The 21,470-nt window shown below is 50.7% G+C and overlaps 4 protein-coding genes across 9 annotated transcripts; 2 read left to right on the top strand and 2 right to left on the bottom strand.

Moving 5' to 3' along the window:
- Positions 1 to 61: 61 nt before the first annotated feature.
- Positions 62 to 5,639, bottom strand: LOC6532439. 4 transcript variants are annotated; one of them, XM_015193867.3, is made up of 4 exons: positions 4,482 to 5,639; positions 3,044 to 3,276; positions 2,792 to 2,975; positions 62 to 2,726 (listed from the first exon to the last, which is right to left on the bottom strand). In XM_015193867.3, the coding sequence occupies exons 1-4, from the start codon at positions 5,344 to 5,346 to the stop codon at positions 640 to 642; spliced, it is 3,369 nt and encodes a 1,122-aa protein (XP_015049353.1). In that variant the 5' UTR covers positions 5,347 to 5,639; the 3' UTR covers positions 62 to 639. The 4 variants fall into 4 exon arrangements, with proteins under 4 accessions (XP_015049353.1, XP_002093186.1, XP_015049352.1 ...); XM_002093150.4 differs by having other exon boundaries at positions 62 to 2,729; positions 4,482 to 5,638; XM_015193866.2 differs by lacking the exon at positions 4,482 to 5,639 and adding an exon at positions 3,342 to 3,863 and having other exon boundaries at positions 62 to 2,729.
- Positions 5,640 to 6,809: 1,170 nt separating this feature from the next.
- On the bottom strand, positions 6,810 to 14,119 carry LOC6532438 (glycerol kinase). 3 transcript variants are annotated; one of them, XM_015193864.3, is made up of 3 exons: positions 13,941 to 14,119; positions 8,809 to 9,435; positions 6,810 to 8,734 (listed from the first exon to the last, which is right to left on the bottom strand). In XM_015193864.3, exons 2-3 carry the CDS (start codon positions 9,428 to 9,430, stop codon positions 7,626 to 7,628), a joined length of 1,731 nt encoding a protein of 576 aa, XP_015049350.1. In that variant the 5' UTR covers positions 9,431 to 9,435; positions 13,941 to 14,119; the 3' UTR covers positions 6,810 to 7,625. The 3 variants fall into 3 exon arrangements, with proteins under 3 accessions (XP_015049350.1, XP_039230804.1, XP_002093185.1); XM_039374870.2 differs by lacking the exon at positions 13,941 to 14,119 and adding an exon at positions 13,389 to 13,506; XM_002093149.4 differs by lacking the exon at positions 13,941 to 14,119 and adding an exon at positions 10,758 to 10,934.
- Positions 14,120 to 14,768: 649 nt separating this feature from the next.
- LOC6532437 (uncharacterized protein At4g17910) lies at positions 14,769 to 16,771 on the top strand. The gene is made up of 2 exons (XM_002093148.4): positions 14,769 to 15,790; positions 15,848 to 16,771. Exons 1-2 carry the CDS (start codon positions 14,962 to 14,964, stop codon positions 16,525 to 16,527), a joined length of 1,509 nt encoding a protein of 502 aa, XP_002093184.1. The 5' UTR covers positions 14,769 to 14,961; the 3' UTR covers positions 16,528 to 16,771.
- Positions 16,772 to 16,841: 70 nt separating this feature from the next.
- On the top strand, positions 16,842 to 21,368 carry LOC6532436 (WD repeat-containing protein 35). Its single transcript, XM_002093147.4, has 9 exons — positions 16,842 to 17,200; positions 17,251 to 17,362; positions 17,438 to 17,874; positions 17,936 to 18,110; positions 18,164 to 18,736; positions 18,791 to 18,894; positions 18,950 to 19,248; positions 19,304 to 21,004; positions 21,065 to 21,368. The coding sequence occupies exons 1-9, from the start codon at positions 17,177 to 17,179 to the stop codon at positions 21,255 to 21,257; spliced, it is 3,618 nt and encodes a 1,205-aa protein (XP_002093183.1). The 5' UTR covers positions 16,842 to 17,176; the 3' UTR covers positions 21,258 to 21,368.
- Positions 21,369 to 21,470: the final 102 nt, after the last annotated feature.

Genomic DNA, 21,470 nt, shown 5'->3' with positions numbered 1-21,470 from the left:
AACATTGCTTCCATCCCAATTTGTAGTCCAATTTGGCCATCCCATTGAAAGGAGCCCGAAGTTGTTGTTAAAATGTTTGGCTATACTTGGTGTACTCTTTAATAAATTTAACTGGCGCTCTAACATTTAACTAACTAGTCATATATTTGTATGTGTATATGGGTGTGTGTATACGCAACTATGTAAATACGCAGGTAAATATAACATAATTTGTATATAATATATCCATAGATTATCATTGCTACAAGTTGTCAACATTCAATTCAATGCTACCATATGTGATAAGTAATATACTTGTATGTACTAAGTAAACTATGCAAAGGATACGCGTAAAGTAGTTAAAGCAAGGTGTGCAGCCCCGAGGACCTTCGATAGTTGGGAGATAGGACATATAGGACATATAATGGAATAGAGTTCCGTTTTTGGATGGCAAACATTACAAGTGCGACGATTCTAAACCAAAGGTGGTTCTACAGGCAGTGATGGGAGGTATCCAGCTCTGTCCTGGATGTACGAATGATATAGCAGAAGTTGGATCTGGAGAGTCCCACCACTGGTTCCCGAAACAGATCCGCATCCTTAGAGAATATAATGGGGGTGAAACCGCTGCTAGACGAATACTTCCTGGTCGTCGGGGCCTCACAAGCGACCCCCATCCGAGGACCAGTCGGATCGCTCAGCTCCGCTGCCGTAGATGTCCAGCTGCTCCCGCGACCGCGTCTTGGACTTGGCCTTGTGCTTGGCCTGCTGCGATCGCTGCAGCTGGTAGGGATTGCCTCGGTCGTTGATTACCTCGTAGTGGGAGTCGCCGCCGCCAGCTGAGGATCCCCCCACGCCGGCGATGAGCAGCTCGTGGATGTTCTTCGTGGAGCGGCGATGCGCCTCCAGGCACTGCGACTCCGAGGAGTAGGGAAATGAGGCCACGAAGCTGGGCGACTGCTGCCCCGTCGGCGGATCACTGGCGAAGTTCGCTGGCGGCGGCAGCGGTAGATTGCCACCGCATGGCGTGGAGGGCGAGAGGTCGGTGAACTCGGTCTTGGCCTCCGACTCCACGGAGCACATGCTGTGGCGGGAGATCTCCTTCTGCAGCTGCTGCGCCTGCTGCTGCTGCTCCTTCAGCGTGGGCATGTTCAGGTTGGAGCTCTCGTAGTCGTCCTCCCGCCTCGTCTGCGGAATGGGCAGACGACTCCGGACGGAGTGCTCCCTGCCGCGACCGAAGCGCTGGGCCAGGTAGTCCTCGTTGGCGTTGCTCTGCCCGCTGCTGTGGCTGCAATTACTGTGCTGGTGCTGGTGATGATGGTGGTGCCCCTGGTGCCGCTGGGCGTTGTCGTAGTAGCTGTCGTTCTTCACAGACATGTTGCAGCAACTACTCACGTCGGCGAAATACACCTCGGACTCGGCCGGATCCGTTCCCACCGCCTGGTCCTTGGCTATGGCTCCGTTCGAGTCCTGGTAACCACTGTTCTCCACCCCAGCCGTCTGGGGCTGCGCCTGCTGAGGATTAGCCTGGCCTGTTGGCTGCTGTTGATCCTGTTTGGCGAACAACTGCTGGACATTGGGTCGCTGCTGGCCAGGATTACTCTGCGGACCGATGCTCTTGGCTCCGGTGCCCGCCTCCAAGCGCTTCTTCAGCTTCCGCGTGGGCAGCGTGTTGGAGCAGCGTTCTCTCTCCCGGGGATTTCCCCCGTCACTGTCAGACGGCGTGTTCTCATACTCGGCCTTTGATTTGTAGGCGGAGGAGCGAGTGGCGGCCACTAGAGTACTCACATTACCGGCGCTGCTGAGGCCATCCATCCGCTCCAAGGTGGCGGATTGCACCTGGAGCCGCTGCAGCTGCAACTGCTGCAATTGCTGCTGCTGCTGGGGATGCGGGTGTTGCAGGGTCGGATGCATCGGCTCCTGGGTCAGAGTCACGGCGACAGTGCCCTGATTCCCCACCAGACACGCAGTTGGCTGCAGATACTGGTAGTAGCCACGTCTGGCCGGACTGTTGGGATCGCTGTAGGGCGGCGGTGGGCCCCAAACTCCATAGGGCAAAGCATTGGGCGGTGGCATTCCACTGTAGGCCGCCACCACGGGCTCCTCGATCAGCATCTGGTTACCATCTCCCTGGACCGCCGTGGACGAACTGAATCCGTACTGCGAGTCCGGACTGGCAGCAGCTTGGCGAAATCGACGACCGGCGTCTGGAGTGGTACGTTGCCAAGGCATCCGAGGCCAGCTCCATCCGCTACTGCTTCGTCCTGCTCCGCCTGCCCGCTCTCCACTCCTGCAGGTGCCCACCGCATCCTCGCCGCCTGGATTCGGCGAGTAGAAGTTACCCGGCGGCTGGGTGGCCCAGAATCGCTGCTCTGCACCTCCTCCTCCGGCGGCAGCTGCTGCGGCGGCAACCGTGGCCTCATCCCACGGATAGGCGGTGGCCTGCAGGGGCAGCGTCAGCTGCCTGTGGGCGTGGCACTGCTCGCAGCATCTGCAGTTCAACATCCTGCCTGGACCCAAGGCCGGAGGAGGAGCCTGACTGGCGTACAGGGATCTGCAGCGCAGCTCCAGTTGCTCCCAGTACATCTTCTTGCGTTCGTGGCTGAGGAGCTGGTACACCAGCATGCAGCTGAAGACGGCGATGAGAACTCCGGCCACGGACAGGCCGAAGATGGCTCTCAGGCAGGAGTACAGGGATCCGTGGACAACGCCGCAGTCCGAGAGGGAGTCAAACACAAGGCGCACTCCTTCTGAAAGGCAATGGCGGTTAGGGATTAGTCGCGAGTACATCGGGATCTGTGGGACAACTCACCCTTATCCACTCGGTCCACCTGTGACTCGATGAGGTCCGAGTAGCAGGTGCACGTCCGTGTCTTTTGAGCATACTCGCATTCCCTCAAGGCCTGCAGGCGGCTCATGTGGAGCACGGTGGTGGTCACTGTGACCAGAGCGCAGGTTAGGGCGGAGACCAGGCCACAGGCTCCGGACAGCTTTATCTGTAATGGATTTGTGGATCAACAGTATTAACTGAGCAGCTTACAGGGGTAAGGTAATATCTGCTTACCAGGTAGCTATAGCGATTCCGACGCCTGGCCAGGCTCATGATGCAGATTCCAGTGAGGATGAGCAGGGTGGCGGGCACAAAGGTGGGCACCGTTTCGAAGTTGCCCACCGTGATGGTGTAGGAGTGGAGCAGGAAGTAGACGCCCAAGAAGAGCACGCCCAGCAGGCAGCTGAATCCGCCGCAGATGAGGCACCAGACCACGTACTTCTTGATCCCCGCGCCATGGCGATGGGCTGCAAAAAAAGGAGTAAACAATCAATCAAATTGCTGTGGCCACAGGGGGCAGTACAATCCCAACCAGAGCCGCGATGATGGGCATCCACGTTCCCCGAGGAGGGCGGAGGACCTGGCACCCAGGAGCAGGGCGGGGGCATGCTGTACTGCACGAACTGCATCACCGGATAGCCGTGCATGGTTAGTGGATATGTGGATAGTTTTGGTTTCCTCGGGCAGTTAAAGGTGGCCACCAATTGGCTGAATTGCAATCTAAGAGCACATCCTGGCCGGGAGCTGCCGAATAGCTGGGAAATTCCGGAACACGTTTTCCTCGCTTTTCACTCTTTCTTCGTTTTTTTTTTCTCCGCAGCGAAACAGAAAAATATCTACACAGCCGTGGAAGCTGGCAGAGATGCGGATGTGGGATGAGGTGCCTCCGCAGGCAGCTGCGCGGACTTAGACGACTGGAGTGGGGCACTTGGACGTGGACGGGTGCTGGTGCTGGTGCTGGTACTGGATAGTGGATACTGGATACTGGAGAGCAGAAGCTGGGAGGTGGCGCTACAGTGTGCGTTGCAATTACAGGAACGGTGTCAACTGAAATCCTGACTGACACAAGCACAGCGCCAACCCCCCGAGCAAATATTTTGCACCAGCTCCATCAGAACTGGAGAGCACGGAGAGAGCAGCGTCCTCCGGCGCAGGCGCAGGACATGCGGATGAGGAAGCCGCGACCAAGCGGAAGCTGCGCTCGCAACGGGTGGCAAATCAGTGTCACGAAATCTGTGACCATGTGGAAGGGTGATTCATTGCGTGGAGGAAGCAAAGCAGCAGCACTGATGGCAAGTCAGTGGAAAAAACAGCAGCGAAGTTGGCAATACCCTTGCATATTCTTATATTCAGTAATAGGGTTAGGCTTTAGTAACTCAACTTTCGTGTAAATATGAAGGTTACTAACCCAATTGAAAGACATAATAATCACGATGAATGGTAATGACTATACATTTCCATTGACATGAAGAAAGGTGAAGAATTCTTCTGAAATAATCTCCATGTCGTTGATATTGGCCAACACTTCAATAGAATGCATGTGCAATCATTAAGCAAGACCTTAGAAGTCCAATATATGAGTTGGTTATATCTTTTATATTGGCAAACTTCCATAAATATATGCACTTAACTTATCCTTTCTGTAAGATCTTCAGTAGATTTAACAACTCACCTATGGAGCCATTGGCATTGCTCCTGGGTCTGGGCGGTGGGCGTGGCGGCAGAGGAGGACGATGATTGTCGTCCAGGATCTGGGACTTGATCCCCGAGCCAGGAGATCCAACTGCGCCGGTTCCTACCCCTCCGTCCAGCTCCGTGTCGTGGTAGATGTCGTTGCAGCTGTCATTCGTGGGCTGGGTCTTTGGCGGAAGTTGTCCTGCTCCTCCGCCGGAACGTGGTTTCTTTTTCTTGATCATGGTGCTGTTGTTGTCGGACTCACTGACCGTGATCTCGTCTGCTCCCAGCATGGCATCGGCCAGCAGGCTCCTCTTGTGCTGGGCCAGGGAGGAGTTTCCTCCGGTAGCCGGGCAGGTGCACTCCAGATCGCAGTCACAGCTGCCGGCTCCGGCAGAGGAGTCCAGTTGGAGCTGATCCTGCTGCTGAGGGTGGTCCTCGTGGAGCGCCTGGTAGGAGTGATTGAGCAGGGACTGAGCGGACTGTGCCTTGAGCGGTGAACTCCTCGCCGGCTCCTGTTGACTGGGCGTCTGTTGGTGGACCAGCACGGCCACGGCCATCGACGCATTCTGGCCGGGATTGGTGGGCTGCACAGGCGGTGGAGGTGCCCTGCCGCAAGAACACGGGCACTGGCAGGGCAACTGGGGCTGGGGCGGCTGCTCCTGAAGTTGTTGCGGCTGGAAATGCGCCGGATATTGGATGTAATGATAGTGATGAGCCATCAGTTGGCCAGGCGGAGCAGCTGCTTGCTCTCGATCCCGCTCCCGCTCCCGACCAAGACTGGATTCCGAGGCGACACGTTGCAAGGATGCCGACGCATTTGTTGTTGTTGCTGCTGCTGGTGCTGCTGGTGGCAACTCCATGTTGTCCGAAAACCGGTTCGACCCTTTAACTTCCACTTCCAGCGATCACTTATGCTGCACACTCATTTTTCCACTGTCTTCAGCTCGCGGGTCTCACGCTTCTAAAACCGAGCTCCAATTAATTGGTCGAATTTATTGCTACTTCTGCAGTATTTCGCCTGTATGTATAAATATTGGATTAACATAAACACGGCACCGCAGCCACACACTCGGAATACAAAGACGCCGTCGCGGATTTGGACTTGGAGCGGATTCTCGGATGCGCAGAGCGTGGAGATCAGGCGACGAACCACGCTCGCAGCTCAAACGCAACTGAGAGACGGTTCTTCGATCGCACTCACATCTCTTCGAACTTCGGAGATCGAACTTACACTGCAAGAAATCGTATGGCTGATCCTAAGGGTTTTTTTATCCTTTCCAAAGTAATTCTCCAAGTCAAGTTAGTTTTATGGTCGAATCTCTTATTCAGTTCAAGAATTAAAAAAAGCATTTTCATGACGAGAGCATATCTATTTTTTCCAGTGCAGAGTTCGAAGTGGCTTGCAACTCACACCCACACATTCGAACGAACTCCAGTCCGAAGTTGCTACCTGTGTGTGTGTGTGTGTGTGCGTGTGTGTTGCGCGCGCTTCAACTTCAAACGGATTCCGGTTCTAGTTGTTGTTGCTGCTGGCTGCACTGATTCAGAAAATTCTTCAGAGACGAACAGGGAAAATCAATTTGGTTGTTGTTGCTGCCAAAGGTGAGCGTTTGTTTTCGTTACCTTCCCTACCTTACCTTACCTTGCCTTTTTCCTGCTGAGCGACTACCTGGATAACACCAGCAAAAGCAACAACGATTACGACCACTTGTTGTTGCTGCTCGCAATCTGGCCAGGTGAGAATCCATTTTTATGAGTGAGTGTTTGAGTTGAGGTAATCGGTGGAGCCAATTTAAATGAGATCCCGGCTGAAGGAAGTACAGTGGGTACTCGCTAGCCTAGCTCTGCTTGCAAAGGTCTCAAAGGGGCGTGGACTATGCATATTTCGGGAATGTTAGTATTTCTAGCTTGGATTTTATGCTTGATTGACCACTGCCTTCAACCCTTTTCGAGGTTTTCCCAGAGGTTTTCCCTATTCAAATTTGAATCGCACAGTGGGTGGCCACCACAGGTACTTCAATACTCCATTGATATGTTTGGTACCCTGATGTTACCAATACATAACTTGCCGCACAATAAATTCGATGAATGGGTTTCAAATAAATTCAATCACTGACTTTTAGTTTAAGGCATTATCTCAACGGTTATGTACAAATATAAACGATAGCTTAAATTTCACAATCAGCAGTAAAAACGCTTTAATTAGTCCATGGGTTCCATCTATTTTAGTAACTCGATAGCAGTTTCCTTAGCCCGGACACACCTAAAAGTCTTAAGAACGTTTAGAGACCAGCTCCTCCAATAACAAACACACCCACCGAGCTATTAATCAATCGATTACCTTAGTCATATTTAACTGATAACTGACATTTCCGCTCCAAGATAACGAAACTGATACTGGAACATACCCCACATCGAGTGAGATTGCACAAAGTGATACTCTAGGTAAGGGTACAAGTGTTTTGGTTCTTACAATTCGTAAACGAATCAGTTCAGCTTACTTTTAATGTCGAATTCAATGAGTTTCTAGCTGGAAGTGGAAGCTCAAAGAATTTTCATGTTATAGCTTATTTTGCACACAACTTTCTAATTTTCCTAGCGTATACCATCTTCGACTTTGGCCCACCGCATCTACGCACAATCGCCCTAATAAATAGCCGCTTAATCAGCGATCTCGCAAATACTGCACTGAAGTTTCTGGTAATTCGCATTTAGACGCCAAGTTTCGATTCGTATTATTTGTGTTTATTGTTTAAGGGGCGTAATCACTACATATACATACACATACGAGTACGGAACCTACTTAAATTAGAAATGTCGTTTGCACTTTGGCTATATACAATTCCGCTGATATGGGCGTGCGTGGCGCGCGGAAATCCAGCCAACGTCAATGAAACTACGGCTAAGACGTACAGAATATGCAACGAAAACACGTTAAGATAGTCAGGCTACAGGATACTTAAAGTAGTACGGAGCTTAGTCCAGAGACCAGCTGCTATTTACAGGGTTTAAAGCACGTTCAACCACCCATTGTCCTTTGAGGACTATGTACAGAGTGTGTGTAAGATCCAAACGAAATCCGGACATATAGTTACTATCACAACCGAGAATCGATCTAAGTGTCATGCAGCAGTCGCATTTACTGGCCACTCGCAGCGAGGGAATGCACCAGCATGGCGAAGCTGCTGATGAGGAAGATGCTCGCTGGCAGCGAGGACATCATGCGGTAGTTCTCCTCCGTGTACTCCCGCGTCTTTTTCTGCTTGATCACCCATCCCAGGCTGCGCTCCACCGCCCGCTTCCACTTGCCGTAACGCTCCTTGCGCTCTACATCCGTGGTGGTGGCCAGGAACGTGTCGTAGTGCACGTTCTCGTAGTATCGCTTCTCGGGCTCGAATTGGCAGAGATTGACACCATCTGCTTGGGCTGCGCACATGGCAGCTCCGAAGGCCGTGGAGTCCATTAGCTGGGAGCGGAAGACGGGCATACCAATGGTGTCCGCCTGCAGTTGCATCAACAGGTTGTTCGTGGTAAGCTTGCCGTCAGCATGGAGCTTGTTTATCTCGTAACCGCACTCCTGGTGCATGCACTCCAGGATGTCGCGCGTCTGGAAGCAGATACTCTCCAGTGCAGCCCTCACTATGTGATTCTTACGGGTGAACTGCGTGAGCCCAATGATGATGCCTCGAGCATTCTGCCGCCAGTAGGGTGCATATAGTCCTGTGAAGGCGGGCACGAAGTACACGTCTCCCGATGTGGGCACCATCTCCGCATATTTCTCGGCATCTCTGGAGTCCGGCAGGATACGCACCTTGTTTTGCAGCCAGGAGAGCGCATGTCCGGCCACCGAAACAGCTCCCTCAATGGCGTAGATCGTCGGTGCCTGTGGACCGAGCTTGTAAGCCACGGTGGTGAGCAGACCGTGCCTGGAGAAGACGGGCTTGTCTCCGGTATTGCAGAGCAGGAAGCAGCCGGACCGGTAAGTGTTCTTCGTCTGGCCCGGCTTCACGCACATCTGGCCCAGTAGCGAGGCCTGCTGGTTGCCCATTATTCCACTCAGGGTCATTCCACGCAGCGGACTTCGCTCCGATGTGATCTTGCCAAATACCTCCGAACAGCTGTGGATGGCGGGCAGCATCTCCTCCCTGATGCCGAACGTCTTGAGCAGAACGGGATCCCAGGCTTGCGTTTCCAGATTCATGAGCAGAGTGCGGGAGGCGTTCGTCACATCCGTGATGTGGAGAGCTCCTGCAGAGACACAAAACCAATTAAGCTAAGTAAGTTTAAATATGTTTAAATCCTAATGTTCCCAGTTCCCTTACCGTTTGTCAAGTTCCAGACGATCCAGCTGTCGACTGTGCCCGCCTTGCAACGCCTTTCGCGGATGGCCTGCCGCACCTCGGGAACATTGTCCCGCAGCCAGCGGATCTTGAGGGCCGAGAAGTACGTGGAGATGGGCAGTCCCGTGCTGCTGCGAAAGTGGTTCGGATCCTGCACCTTGGCCACGATCTGCTCCACTGTAGTGCTAGTGCGGATGTCCTTCCACAGGAGCGCATTGTACAGCGGTTTGCCGGTGACCGCATCCCAGACGATCGTTGTCTCGCGCTGGTTGGTAATGCCCACGGTGACGATGTCGCTGGCGGAGAAACCGTTTTCGGGCAATTGCTTGATGGCCTCCTCGGCGCACTTGTTGATCGAGGCCATCATCTCCAGCGGGTCCTGCTCGTACCAGCCATCCTGGGGCGTGATCACGCTCAGCTCCACCCGGTGTGCGGCGATCTCCTTGAAGTCCGGCGTGGTGTAGATGGAGAAGCCGATGGTCTTGGTGCCCTCATCGATGACTCCGACCAGGCCGGTGTGCTGGATGAGCGACTGCTTGCGCAGCTCCTTGCTGCGGAACGGCACATCCGCACTGGAGTGGGGTAAGTTCTTGCCCTCGGTCATGCTGCCTGCAACGCAACAGAACGCAGATTAGATAAGCCAGTCCGTCTTGGAAAATAATTGCATAATAATGGGATGTATACATTGGGGGTAAAGTTCAAAGGTTTCGCCATAAATTGAACAATAAATTTAATTTCAATCAATTTCGCCTACGACAAGACGCTTAAATTATGATATGATGATAAAGAGCCATAAAAAGATGCTTTACAATGCACCATAAACCATTTATTGATTTTGGTAGAAACTCATTACATCATTTATTAATGTTTAGGCGCGTATTTCATTTCACTTCATTTTATTTATCAGTTGTCAGAAAGCGAACGCCACAGCCAAGGTATTCCAGTGTAGGGCCAAACAATATTTCAATACAATAACCATAAAATCATTTCACGATAGCAATCAAAGATAAAGCTGGAAGACTGGGAAGAACCACCAACGACTCAGATCCATAGTATACCCACTCCCCGCAGTTCCATGTTTGTCATTCGCACTTCCATGTGGACCTGCCCGGCGATATGATCTGAAATGGACTTGTGTACATACACGAGTACGCCGTGCTCGGGCACTTGTTTGGCTATTGTTTGACTTTGTACCCGCCTGGCCCGTTGGGGGGCTGGATTCCCACTCGGAGCCGGTGGTCGAGCCCTCTTCCCACTCTCACACAGAAACGCTTGTTGACGCCAACTGCTTATCGCATGGGTCGTGAGCGGAGCCCAGAAACTGAATACATAAATTATGGTAAGCTACTGGATCCACAACTGCCGATTGCGATCCCTGCGACAAGGTCAAGTGCTCGGAACGGTGATAAGAGCCTAATGACCGAGTGCACTGGGTGACTACATCTATTCGATTTGTTTAGATTCTGCGCTGATTGACATTTACGTTCGTAAACTTTCCACAGTTTCCCCGCTTTCCGGATTCATCTGGTTATCAGCTCTTCTAATTAGTCGGCGACACTTTTCAAAGTCGGCAGTCCAACATTGTTTTATATACGCCTGTTTATGGCTGTGTACCTTTGTTAGGCACTGTTTGCTGATAGCTGATAGGCCACCATCGATACACGGCCCATAAACTGTTATGTTACCCGAAATCGCAGATAAGATATGGAAAGCACTTTGGTGGGCTGATCGAACAATATTTGCCTACCCACTTGCTCGAACACTCGACTAAATCGGCAAAACGAAAGCCCTCGAAGAATTAAAAGGGATAATTTACGATAGCTTCTATTACAAGGGACAGTTTGCGATAGCGGCGATTATTGCGATAACTCTGATGACTGCGATGAATGCTGTTTGATGAGTTGTTTGACATTGCATACTCGTCCCCTCACTTTTTGTATTCGATTGTTGTTTATGGCTGCTGATAACACTTGTTTAAATATTTTCAAATCCCCAAGAGACGACAGTTTGCGGCGAAAGAGAGGGAAATCGATCGAAAGAGCAGGACCGAGCGCGACGAGCTAAACACAAAACACAACCGACCACGACGAGCGCCAAAATGTATCTGTACGCTGAAAATCAAACGATTCGAAGGCGCGGCAGCGCAGTGAAAATAGCCGCACAGCACATAGAGCTTTCAGCTCGTATGGTCGTATGGTCGAGTTTGGCCAGTGGACGGGTGTATGCGACTAGGTAAATCTACCGACCAAATGGCAGCAAAGCAGCAGTAGCACCAATTGCCAATAGCTGATAAGACAAGCCGGCAGGCAGCGGCGATGTCTGGGTCGGCGGGTGGAAATGGGGGTCCATTGGATGGAGGCGGATGGTGGTGGGCTGGAGGAGGTGGACTGGAGGATTGCGGGTGGCGCTGCTTAGACGCCGCCTTAGACGTTTCTCGGTGCAATAAACTGCGAACTGGTTGCGACAGGCCTTGGCATTTAAAAACACGCATTTGCATTCGCCGCAGACGGATATATGTAGCCCAGCACAGTGGGTCAATCGTATAGGAAAGCAAGTTGATGGCTGCTTCCAATCCTGCAAACACTTTCCTTCTCTAAATCAATTATACTCTAAGTTAATGTCGGAAAAGTAGCCCATTTTCAGTCACCGCAGTGTCACATAAATCAGGGAGATTGAAAGCACGAAGAAGCTCGAACACATAAATCTGAAAATAGCGCCCAAAATCTTGAAAATTTCGAGAACACGAAAATACCTCACTTGAATTTGCTCTATCAAGAGTGGAAAACTACAAATTTGTCTGGTAATAATCTCAATAAATTTGAAAAAAGATAGTGCTACACTAGACGTAAAATACCTAATGGACTATCATGTGCAAAGGTAATGATCAGGGAAATAAAACCTATAACCACTGTAAAATACTCAGATTCTCACGGATTGTGTACAGTATTAGTGAGGCCCTCGAACGGAGCGTAATTGCGGATTGTTAAGGCTGCGATTATAGCAGCGATTCGCGCAGCTGAATCAGTTTACTCCCATTTCCCCACAATTATGTACACGTACGCAACAATGTCCCGTTTTCACGGGCGGAAATTGTTCCACCAAAATTATCCCACACATAAATTCTTCAGCTTTTCAAAGACAATTCGTATAGGCAATCTCACGTGTGGGCGTCATTCAGCTCATACTTATAGGCCGGTCTATTTAAAGACACAACAAATATTGAAAATATTCCATTGAGGGGCAACCAAGTAAAACAGACGCTGCTGGTGCGACATCCTCAAGAGCAGGCCAACAAAACGAAATAGAGCCACATTTAAATATTTGCATCCATTAAGCAAAAAGGGGGAGTGTGTTTGTTATATAAACGAAGTTAATGAAGTCATTTTGGTCAACAAGACTAGTTCGTTAAAGCCAAATGTCAGAGAGAAAAAATATTCATATATGTATGTATATGCATGTGATGAGTGGTTGGCCCACAAACGAAAGTGTTGCCATTGGCAGACTGATGGCCTTAAGAAGAGAAGTATTGGCTGGGTTAGGGCATATAAACCCTAGGGTGTGGTTAAAGTACCCCTAAATAAAAACAATTATGAGTTTATTGGAGCGAGGACTAATGACTCAAGTCGCAGATAGACTTTACGACAAAATTCAAGCTCATGGCAGCGTAGGGTATTCTAAATTCGACTTGGCCACCGCCCAGCGTGATAATGAGTTGTATTTCCTTGATGTGCAATTCTTGTTTACCTACATATATGAATTTATATGCACAAAGTGGGAGTGTGCGTGCATTGGTAGAACCCATTAAAGCCGTCGTAAACAAGCGTATTATTATTGGCCTGTAATTTCAGTCACTGATTCAGAGTTGCACTTGAAGTGAATAAGTGAACGAGTGCGATTCCGTCATTCGCAATTCGCTTTATGCTGCAAATGGTGTAATTCGAGTGAATTGCACTACAATAAGTGATTACATCAGGGGTGCAAAGGTTCACTCAACTTTTGCACCTACATGCATAAATTAAATTACGCATACGACCTGTGGACCTGAAATAGCTCGCTTATCACAGCGATATCGTATCGTACGACTTGATTTCCCAGCCAAAACGATGGCTGAAATATTTGCGACTGCTGATAAGGCGTGTTTTTGTTGTGATTGCATTTAATTGCTGGGTGTGCGATGTTTTTGATAAGCCGATTGCCAATTGCACTGCAAAAGGGGGCAGTTGCGGGTTACTGAACATGTAATGAATTTCTCAGTCAGGCCGGGTCAAAGGTCACTCGATTAGCAAGCTCCACTGGCGCCGGGCGCTGTTTAATCTTCTAGTTGCATTCATTATAATGTGCACATACTCGAGTTGTTGATAGAGGAACTAAGGAGCTTTTCAGGCGAATCAAATACTTTAAGTTCTAGAAAATGTTTTTTTACTTTCAGAGTTTTCTTTCACTTGCAGATAGATTTATTTACAGCAAATTCTAGACTGGATTGAGAGACACAAATATTTTTCGAAGTGCACCGTTGACACTCGGCCACACCTATGCAAACATATAATATTCTTAGCACTTGCCCGCAATTAGTTACGTAAATGTGCACCGCACTGCCAGCAGCAATATTTAGAAAACAAGTGACTCTATTTGCTTCCGTATTTTGCGATCTCGCCGCGTCGAAAGTTGGCTATTGAATGAGTATATCCATCGAATTGAAGGGCACACACGGCGTATACTCGTCGCACGGCGATCGGAGGGGGGAAAGTGGGTGCATGGGTGCAAACGTGGCCAGCTCACGTGGTTCGCTGCACAAGCAATAGAAATCAATTTTCCCGACTAGACGTCGGCTGTTGCCTACGTCATCGGTGGACAAGCCCCTCGAAAGCCGCATTCCGATTGGTCCAACGCCCCATGACGTCACGGAGTGCAAAAGCACAACAAATCTACACACGTAATGGGCACGTTAGCGGACTGAACTGAACCCCCAGACACCGTGATTAGGTTTTAATTAGTAAATTAGCTTGCTTTGCAATTAACACTTTGCTCAACCAGCTTTAATTAACAACTTATGGAGTAGTAAATGGAAAATAACGTAACACGTGCCGTCAAAGTGGAAAAATGAAAATACTCACCCGCACTGGCACTGCCCCAACTTTAGTTCCAGCTGACTAGGTCGCGAGCGGTTTAACTAGACATCCGACATGGAGGCAGCACACTTTATTTGCTGGATAAACAACATTTTATTGACTTTTTTGCGGTTTTATCACTTTGCGACCGCAGACGAGCCTCTTTTTCTTTAATCCAACGAAAGCACTAAAAAATACCAACTGCTCGGGCGCTGCCAGACTGGCCGATTTTGTTCGACGTCGATTGGGTAGCTATCGAACGTGTCAATCGATTCATTTGGCGCGAGATTCAAACACTGTTGTCAGTTTAAAGTCTAAAAAAATGACTTTTACAAATAAATAAATGTTTGCTAAATTACTAAAATAAAAGTTATAATTGAGAATAGAGGAAAAGAAGTAAATGTCGCAGCCGCCAGATTCAACAAAAGTGCACCAAATAATTTTCAGTCAAACAAATATAAACTAAAAATGTAAATTTTAGGGCACATTTTTAGCAACTCATACTTTAGCTCATTAATTCCAGTCGATTCACTACACTATATCAGCCCCAAAACGCAAAATGTGGTTTGAATTTATCAGTAGCCAAGGTCTTCGACTGTTAAATAAAGTAAACAGAGCATAGATAGGAATTTACGCACAAGTACACGGAGAAAAAAACCAAGCAAGGAGTTACCAAATTGTTAATCGCTGATCTTGAAGGGCTTTAGTAGTGACACAATTGGTCAAAATAGTAAATGAGTGAGTGGTTTTCTTTATCACTGCGCGGCCTGCGCGATCCAATGGAATGCTTCGATTCATTGGCGAAATACTTCAGTTTCTATCAGCGACATTCCGATGTTTGAAGTTTTAACGAATTTTGTTTCGAGTTTCGTGCTTTTTATTGAAGCTCCGAATCGATCGGCTATGACTATGCCTATCTCCCGGTCTCCGATAAGTGGCGACTATCAACGGGCAGATTAAGTGCAGCCTTTATCAGGCCACCGACGCTTGAGTCCAAGGGGTATCCCGTCGCCAGTCGCCAGTCGCCATGGACAGTCGAGCGGCAGCGGAACCCATTCCCGATGTGAGCCCGAGTCCGCATCCAAATCCGGCGAACCGAACCCTTGAGCAGCGCCTGGGACTGGACCTCCTCCAAGTCTCCGACTGGGATTGGTGGGGAACCCTGGTCCAGAGCGGCGAGTCTCTGCTGCTGATCCTATCCACCTTGTGGTGCATTCTATTCGCGCGAGTGGTGTGCCAAAAGCTGCGGCTTCATGGCTCTCCCGATCTCTGCTATGCCATGGAGTTCGTCCTGGTCATCCTGCCCTGCATTCTGCTCGTCTCCGTGGCCGTGGACTACAGTGGCTACATGGGAATAGTGATGCTCGTGGCCACCTTGTGGTTTCTGCGCACAAGCAAGGCTCTGGAACGTGCTCGCACCCGCGGTCAGTTCGACTTGGGTGGCAATAGACCCGTGTGCTTGTCCATCCTTCGTGCTCTGACCCACTTGATCACCGCCGTCTGCATTTTGGCCATCGACTTCGGGAGTTTCTACAGGCCATTCCGCAAGAGCAGGCAGTTCGGAGCCAAGCTGATGGATACCGGCATCGGTCTGTTTGTCTTCACCATGGCCATGGTGTCGCGGAGGACTCGCCACTGGTCCGATCTCCGCCGGAGTGTGCTCTACTCCGCCCTGCCGCTCATCCTGCTGGGACTGGCTCGCACGGTGTCCATTCTGACGCTGGGTTACGGACAGGATGCCCATGAGTACGGCCAGCATCTGAATGCCTTTTTCACCCTGGGTTTCACCAAGTTCCTCGGCGCGCTGGTCAGCATTCTGGCTCGCAAAGATCTCCATTTGCTGCCCTTGGGATTCGGTACGAGAGCATGATGCTTCTTTCTCCAATCTTCGTACTAAATAGTTGCTCTTCCAGGTCTGTTGGTGATCCACCAGTTTGGCCTGAGCGTCCTTGGCGTGTCCGACTATGTGATGAATGATGAAGTTGAGCGCTCCAGCTTCTTCAATGCGAATCGCGAAGGTCTGGTCTCCTTGCCGGGATTCGTTGGCTTGTTCTTGCTTTCCATTTATGTTAACCGCTGGATGGTGGCGAAGAGTGTGCTGAGCTACTCCGAGTTTGTCCGGAAGCTGAGGCGTCTGTTCTGCCTGGTGATTATCCTGTGGACCTTGTTCGTCGTCAGTGCCTACGAAATTGGAATCTCCCGAGTGACCTGCAATCTGGGCTATGTCATATGGATGCTGGCCATCGGGAGCACCACTTTGTGGGTCAGTTTCGGAGCCATAGACTTTGCGATCAACAGCATAATGCCGTGGGAACCGAATGCTTTGGAGGATCAGGAAAAGGGTCTTCTATCGGGAGAAGTTGTGGCCAAGAAAAGGGGCGGATCCATTGTTCCGTTTACGATTAGCCAGGCTCTGAACAAAAATGGTTTGACATTCTTCCTGGTGGCCAACGTTCTCACCGGTATGGTAAACATATTCCTCCGGCCAGAAGATCGGTCTGATTCCGAGTCCATCATCATCCTGTTAGTCTACATGTTTCTGGGCACCAAGCTGACCCACGAATTGCTAAAGAGGGGTATTCGACTAGCCTGATATCCACCTGCGTGCCTTGTGATTTAACTGAATTTAATTTAAATGTTAGAAATAGAATTTATATGGGGCAAATTATGCTGTAATTCTGGAAAATTACGGAATTTGCACAACTAGGAAATTATCTTAGTTATTATTACAGTCCACTTAAGTTTAATTTAATCTTTATGACTTAATTCCGACTTATTTGTCCGATAAGTTAATGCAACTGGATTAAAACGTTTTAAAAACCGATACGGTGTAATAATGGAAAGGTTTTATTTTTTTTGATGCCATAAAACACAATCTTTAAGTTACTAACGATGGCTTTTAAGGAGCTTTGTATATTGTCTGTTATTTTGACATAATTACACATTTGAATCTGTTAAAAAAACGTTTCTTATTTTTCACACTTCGTTTTTTTAAATGGTGCGCCCTCGATAACACACAGGTACTTCGATAGCAACAGGTGGCAGCAGGTGCTTCACTGCCACTTGCCACCAATACCAATTAAACCACTTTATGGGCCCAAAACAGGCTTGGGTTTTAGCCAGCTGAGAGCTGCGTGGCCGTAATACAAACTGGAGTTGGGATCACCATGGAAACCATTTAGTTTTACTGCCAAACATTGAAAAGAACTTAAATAGAACCCAAGTGCACTTGCAACACCAAGATGTTCGTTTATCTCAGCAAAAAGGTAGGCTTCATTTAAGGCACCTTCATGTGGTCTACAAGGTCTTCCCGCAGATAGCCATACCCAATAATGTGAAGCTCAACTGCATAGCCTGGAACAAGGAGGAGGGCTACATCGCAGTGGCCGGGACGGATGGCCTGCTGAAGGTCCTGAAACTGGACCAGGGTGAGTACCACGATCAGTGATACTTTCATTCATTATCTACATTACTTTACCCTTACCATTTATGCCAATCTCCAGCTACTCCCAATGGCCAGAACAAAGGCGGCCTGGCCGCCGTTTCCAATCTGTCCATGAACCAAACCCTAGATGGTCACAAGGAGTCGGTGCGCGTGGTCACGTGGAACGATGCGCAGCAGAAGCTGACCTCCTCGGACACGGATGGGGTGATCATGGTGTGGATGCTGTACAAGGGATCCTGGTACGAGGAGATGACCAACGACAGAAAGAAGTCCACGGTGGCCAGCATGAGCTGGACCTCGGATGGATCGCGCATCTGCATCGTCTACGAGGATGGAGCGATTATAGTGGGTTCTGTGGATGGCAACCGCATCTTTGGCAAGGAGCTGAAGGGCACTCATCTGACTGGCGTGCAGTGGAGTCCGGATAATCGGCTCATCTTGTTTGCCTTGGCCAACGGGGAGTGCCATCTGTACGATAACCAGGGGAACTTTGCTGTAAGTCAAAGGTGGTACTTGATAATCCTGCATGCTTACCTACTTCGGTTTTGTGCTCCAGATGAAGCTACACATCCAGTGCGTGAACATAAGTGGCGGCTCCTCCTCCAGAGGTCACCGCATAGCCAGCATCTGCTGGTACAGTGGCAGGATCCCCCAGAGTCGCAAGCGACCAGTTCTGGCCATTTGCTATGAGAACGGCAGGGTGCAGATCATGAGGAATGAAAATGATGATGGTAGGAGAAAATGTAACTTCTAGGTGCTGCTAACTAAACCACTTGTCTTTAAGCGCCCGCAATCTTCGACACTGGGATGCGCAATGTGGACGCCAAGTGGAACCATGACGGCACTGTGCTGGCCATTTGTGGAACCACCATGGACGCGGTGGGTCCGACCTCGCAGCGTGACTCCAACCAGGTGGGCTTCTACTCGCCTCTGGGCAAGATCTACCGCACGTTGAAGGTTCCTGGCAACGACATCACCTCGCTCAGCTGGGAGGGCAAATCCCTACGCATCGCCATGGCCGTGGATTCGTTCATCTACTTCGCCAACATCCGACCGGACTACATCTGGTGCTACTTCGAGAAGACCGTGGTGTTCCTGAACAGCGGCAGTGCAACCAGGGATTCGCCCATGAGCGTCATCACCTTCTGGAACACCGTCTCCAATCAGAGTTTCCTTAAGGAGGTGGAGCCCACCTTGTGCCTGGCGTCCAGCAGTGAGCACTGCGTCCTGGGTGTGGAGTGTGTCAGCAGCAACATCAAGGAGATTGCGCTGAGCACCCTGGAGAATCGAAGTAATCCTGCGGACGACAGGGTTTACCAGTTGCTCCTCTGCAATTCCATTGGAACCACCGTGGATTGTAAGTTGATCGCCAGAGATGATGATGTTCGAGACTAATCCCAGTTTTTTTTAGCCAAGTACACGGATATTAGACCCTGCTTTGTGGGCATCAACTCGAGCTATGTGGCCATAGCCTCCCAGGAGGAGATTCTGATTTGGCACTACCACACTCCCAAGGTGCGTAATTTGAGTCATCAATCCGGTTACCACTTACCCATTGGGCTCCTTTCAGAGTGCCTCCACCCTGCACAACGTCAAGGCGCGCAAGGAGAAGCGCTTCCACATCGACGACACTCCCACGGGAGTGGAGATGGCCAAGGACCTGATGCTGAGCAGTAGCAGTGGCGATGGTCACTCCACGCAGCGGGGAATCAGTGACCCAGTCTGTGCCCTGGCTCTCTCCGAGAAGCTGCTTCTTGTGGCCAGGGAATCCGGCGCCATCAACGAGTACAGCATAGCCAACGTGGCACTGAGGAACCGTCACCTCATGAACTCCAAGGTCTACAAGATGGCTATCAACTGCAATTCCACGTGGGTAGTACTCCTTACTCCCTGCAAACTTGTACAATTTATTCTCCTTACATAGGCGAGCTGCCATTATTGACCACATGGGAGTGATGACACTGCTCGACCTGGACGACAACAGGGAGACGCAACTCAACTTCAGTCGGGTCGAGCGCAAGGACGTTTGGGCGGTGAGTTGGGCCAAGGATAACCCACTGCTGCTGGCTCTGATGGAGAAAACGCGCATGTACATCTTCCGGGGCAATGATCCCGAGGAGCCCGTATCCTGCTCCGGCTACATTTGCACCTTCGAGGACTTGGAGATCACCAGTGTACTGTTGGACGACATCATCAGCGTGGGTGAGCTGCAAAACTCGTCGCATGTCATCCAACTGAGGGTAAAGTCCTTGCGGGATACCGACGATCTGCTGGAGCACGTGGGACTGGAGGATGCCAAGCAGTTCATCGAGGACAACCCGCATCCGAGACTCTGGCGCCTGCTGGCAGAGTCTGCCCTGAAGAAACTGGAACTGGAGACGGCGGAGAACGCCTTCGTGCGCTGTGCCCACTACCCGGGCATCAAGTTGGTCAAGAGACTGCGCACCATACACTCAAAGGAGCTTCAGAGGGCGGAGATATCAGCCTTCTACGGAGAGTTCGAGGAGGCGGAGAAGCTCTACCTGGACGCAGATCGTCGGGATCTGGCCATAGAGCTGCGCATGACCCTTTGCGATTGGTTTCGCGTGGTGCAGCTATACAGGATGGGAGGATCGGGCGTGTCGGACCAGCAGATGGAGATCGCTTGGCGGGAGATTGGCCACCACTTCGCCAACCTGCGCTCCTGGGAGAGTGCCAGGGAGTACTACGAGAAGTCCCACTATCTGGAGGGCTACATGGAGGCTCTGTATCACTTAGAGCAGTTTGACGACTTGGAAAAGTGTGTGGAACGGCTACCGGAGAAGAGCCCACTGCTTCCGAAGCTGGCCGAGATGCTGGCCTCCGTGGGCATGTGTACCGAGGCAGTTCAAGCTCATCTACGTTTCGGTGATCAGAAGGCCGCCGTCTCCACCTGCGTGAATCTCCGGCAGTGGGGCGAGGCTGTGGAGCTGGCCCAGCGGTTCCAGCTGCCCCAGGTGCAAACGCTCATAGCCAAGCACGCGGCTCAGTTGCTCCAGGAGGGACGTCTCAAAGAAGCCATCGAGATGCAGAGGAATGCAGGTCGCCATCTAGATGCAGCGCGCCTGCTTTCCCAAATGGCGGAACGGGAGCAGGAGAAGCGGGCTCCTCTGCTGAGAATCAAGAAGCTGTACGTGCTGGCTGCTCTGCTGGCGGAGGAGCACCTCAAGGCGGTGGCCACGCCGGAGATCGACTACGCCAGCGGCAGGAACACTCTACTGGACTCCATTGCCCTGGAGGATGCGGCCGCCATCGAGAGGCTCTGGCACTGTGCTGAGGCCTACCACTTTATGCTCCTGGCGCAGAGGCAGCTTCGATTCGGGATCATCCACAGTGCAGTGGTCACGGCGGTGAGGCTGCGCGACTACGAGGACGTCCTGCCCCCGGAGCATATCTACAGCCTACTGGCTCTGGCTAGCTGTGCGGATCGGGCCTTCGGCACCTGCTCCAAGGCGTTCATGAAGTTGGAGCAACAAGGTCATCTGCCGGAGGCTACCCTTCAAAGGTACGAGGAGCTGGCGGCGGGGATTTTCGCCAAGTACGATCCGGAGGACACCGTTGGCGAGAAGGTGGATTGCTATTCCTGCGGAGTTCTAGTGCCTGATAGGTAAGTTAGGGGTTAAGGGTCAAAAGGATCATTATACTCATGGACTACTGATCTTTCAAGCTCACCCTCCTGTCCCGAGTGCAATGCCCGTTTTCCGGCGTGCATTTCCTCCGGAAAACCCATCACCCAGCCGACGAACAACATTTGGATCTGCACCACCTGCCACCACTGTGCAGCTCCCACGGAGATCTCCAGGCACCGAACTTGCCCACTGTGCCACAGCTTGATCGTGTCCATGACAGTGGAGATCTGAACTAAGCGGGGACTAGTATTTCAGTTACTCCAGCTGCTTTTCTGTGTAGCGATCCCGATTAAGGCTGGCGTATGGCCTATGCAATTAAAGAATGTAGTTTTATAAAGAAAATTCAAATTTATTTAAGTGAAAAGTGTTCCTAGTGGGAACAGTGACTGTTCACTGCCGGTATTTCACGGGGGCTGTGTTAAGGCCACACCACTAGCTTATCCA

This window comes from Drosophila yakuba, chromosome 3L (assembly GCF_016746365.2).
Source record: "Drosophila yakuba strain Tai18E2 chromosome 3L, Prin_Dyak_Tai18E2_2.1, whole genome shotgun sequence".
NCBI lineage: Eukaryota > Metazoa > Arthropoda > Insecta > Diptera > Drosophilidae > Drosophila > Drosophila yakuba.
The sequence above is the reverse complement of the archived record's forward strand: the minus strand, read 5'-3'. Positions and strand labels throughout refer to the sequence as shown.

Coding starts and splice junctions, on each gene's coding strand:
- LOC6532436 (XM_002093147.4), top strand. CDS start 17,177: ATGTTCGTTTATCTCAGCAAAAAG. Junction 19,249..19,303: donor GCTATCAACTGCAATTCCAC/GTGGGTAGTACT, acceptor CTCCTTACATAG/GCGAGCTGCCATTATTGACC. Junction 21,005..21,064: donor GGAGTTCTAGTGCCTGATAG/GTAAGTTAGGGG, acceptor TGATCTTTCAAG/CTCACCCTCCTGTCCCGAGT.
- LOC6532437 (XM_002093148.4), top strand. CDS start 14,962: ATGGACAGTCGAGCGGCAGCGGAACCCATTCCCGATGTGAGCCCGAGT. Junction 15,791..15,847: donor TTTGCTGCCCTTGGGATTCG/GTACGAGAGCAT, acceptor TTGCTCTTCCAG/GTCTGTTGGTGATCCACCAG.
- LOC6532439 (XM_002093150.4), bottom strand. CDS start 5,346: ATGGAGTTGCCACCAGCAGCACCAGCAGCAGCAACAACAACAAATGCG. Junction 3,277..4,481: donor CAATGCCAATGGCTCCATAG/GTGAGTTGTTAA, acceptor CTTTTTTTGCAG/CCCATCGCCATGGCGCGGGG. Junction 2,976..3,043: donor GGAATCGCTATAGCTACCTG/GTAAGCAGATAT, acceptor AATCCATTACAG/ATAAAGCTGTCCGGAGCCTG.
- LOC6532438 (XM_015193864.3), bottom strand. CDS start 9,430: ATGACCGAGGGCAAGAACTTACCCCACTCCAGTGCGGATGTGCCGTTC. Junction 8,735..8,808: donor CGTCTGGAACTTGACAAACG/GTAAGGGAACTG, acceptor GTGTCTCTGCAG/GAGCTCTCCACATCACGGAT.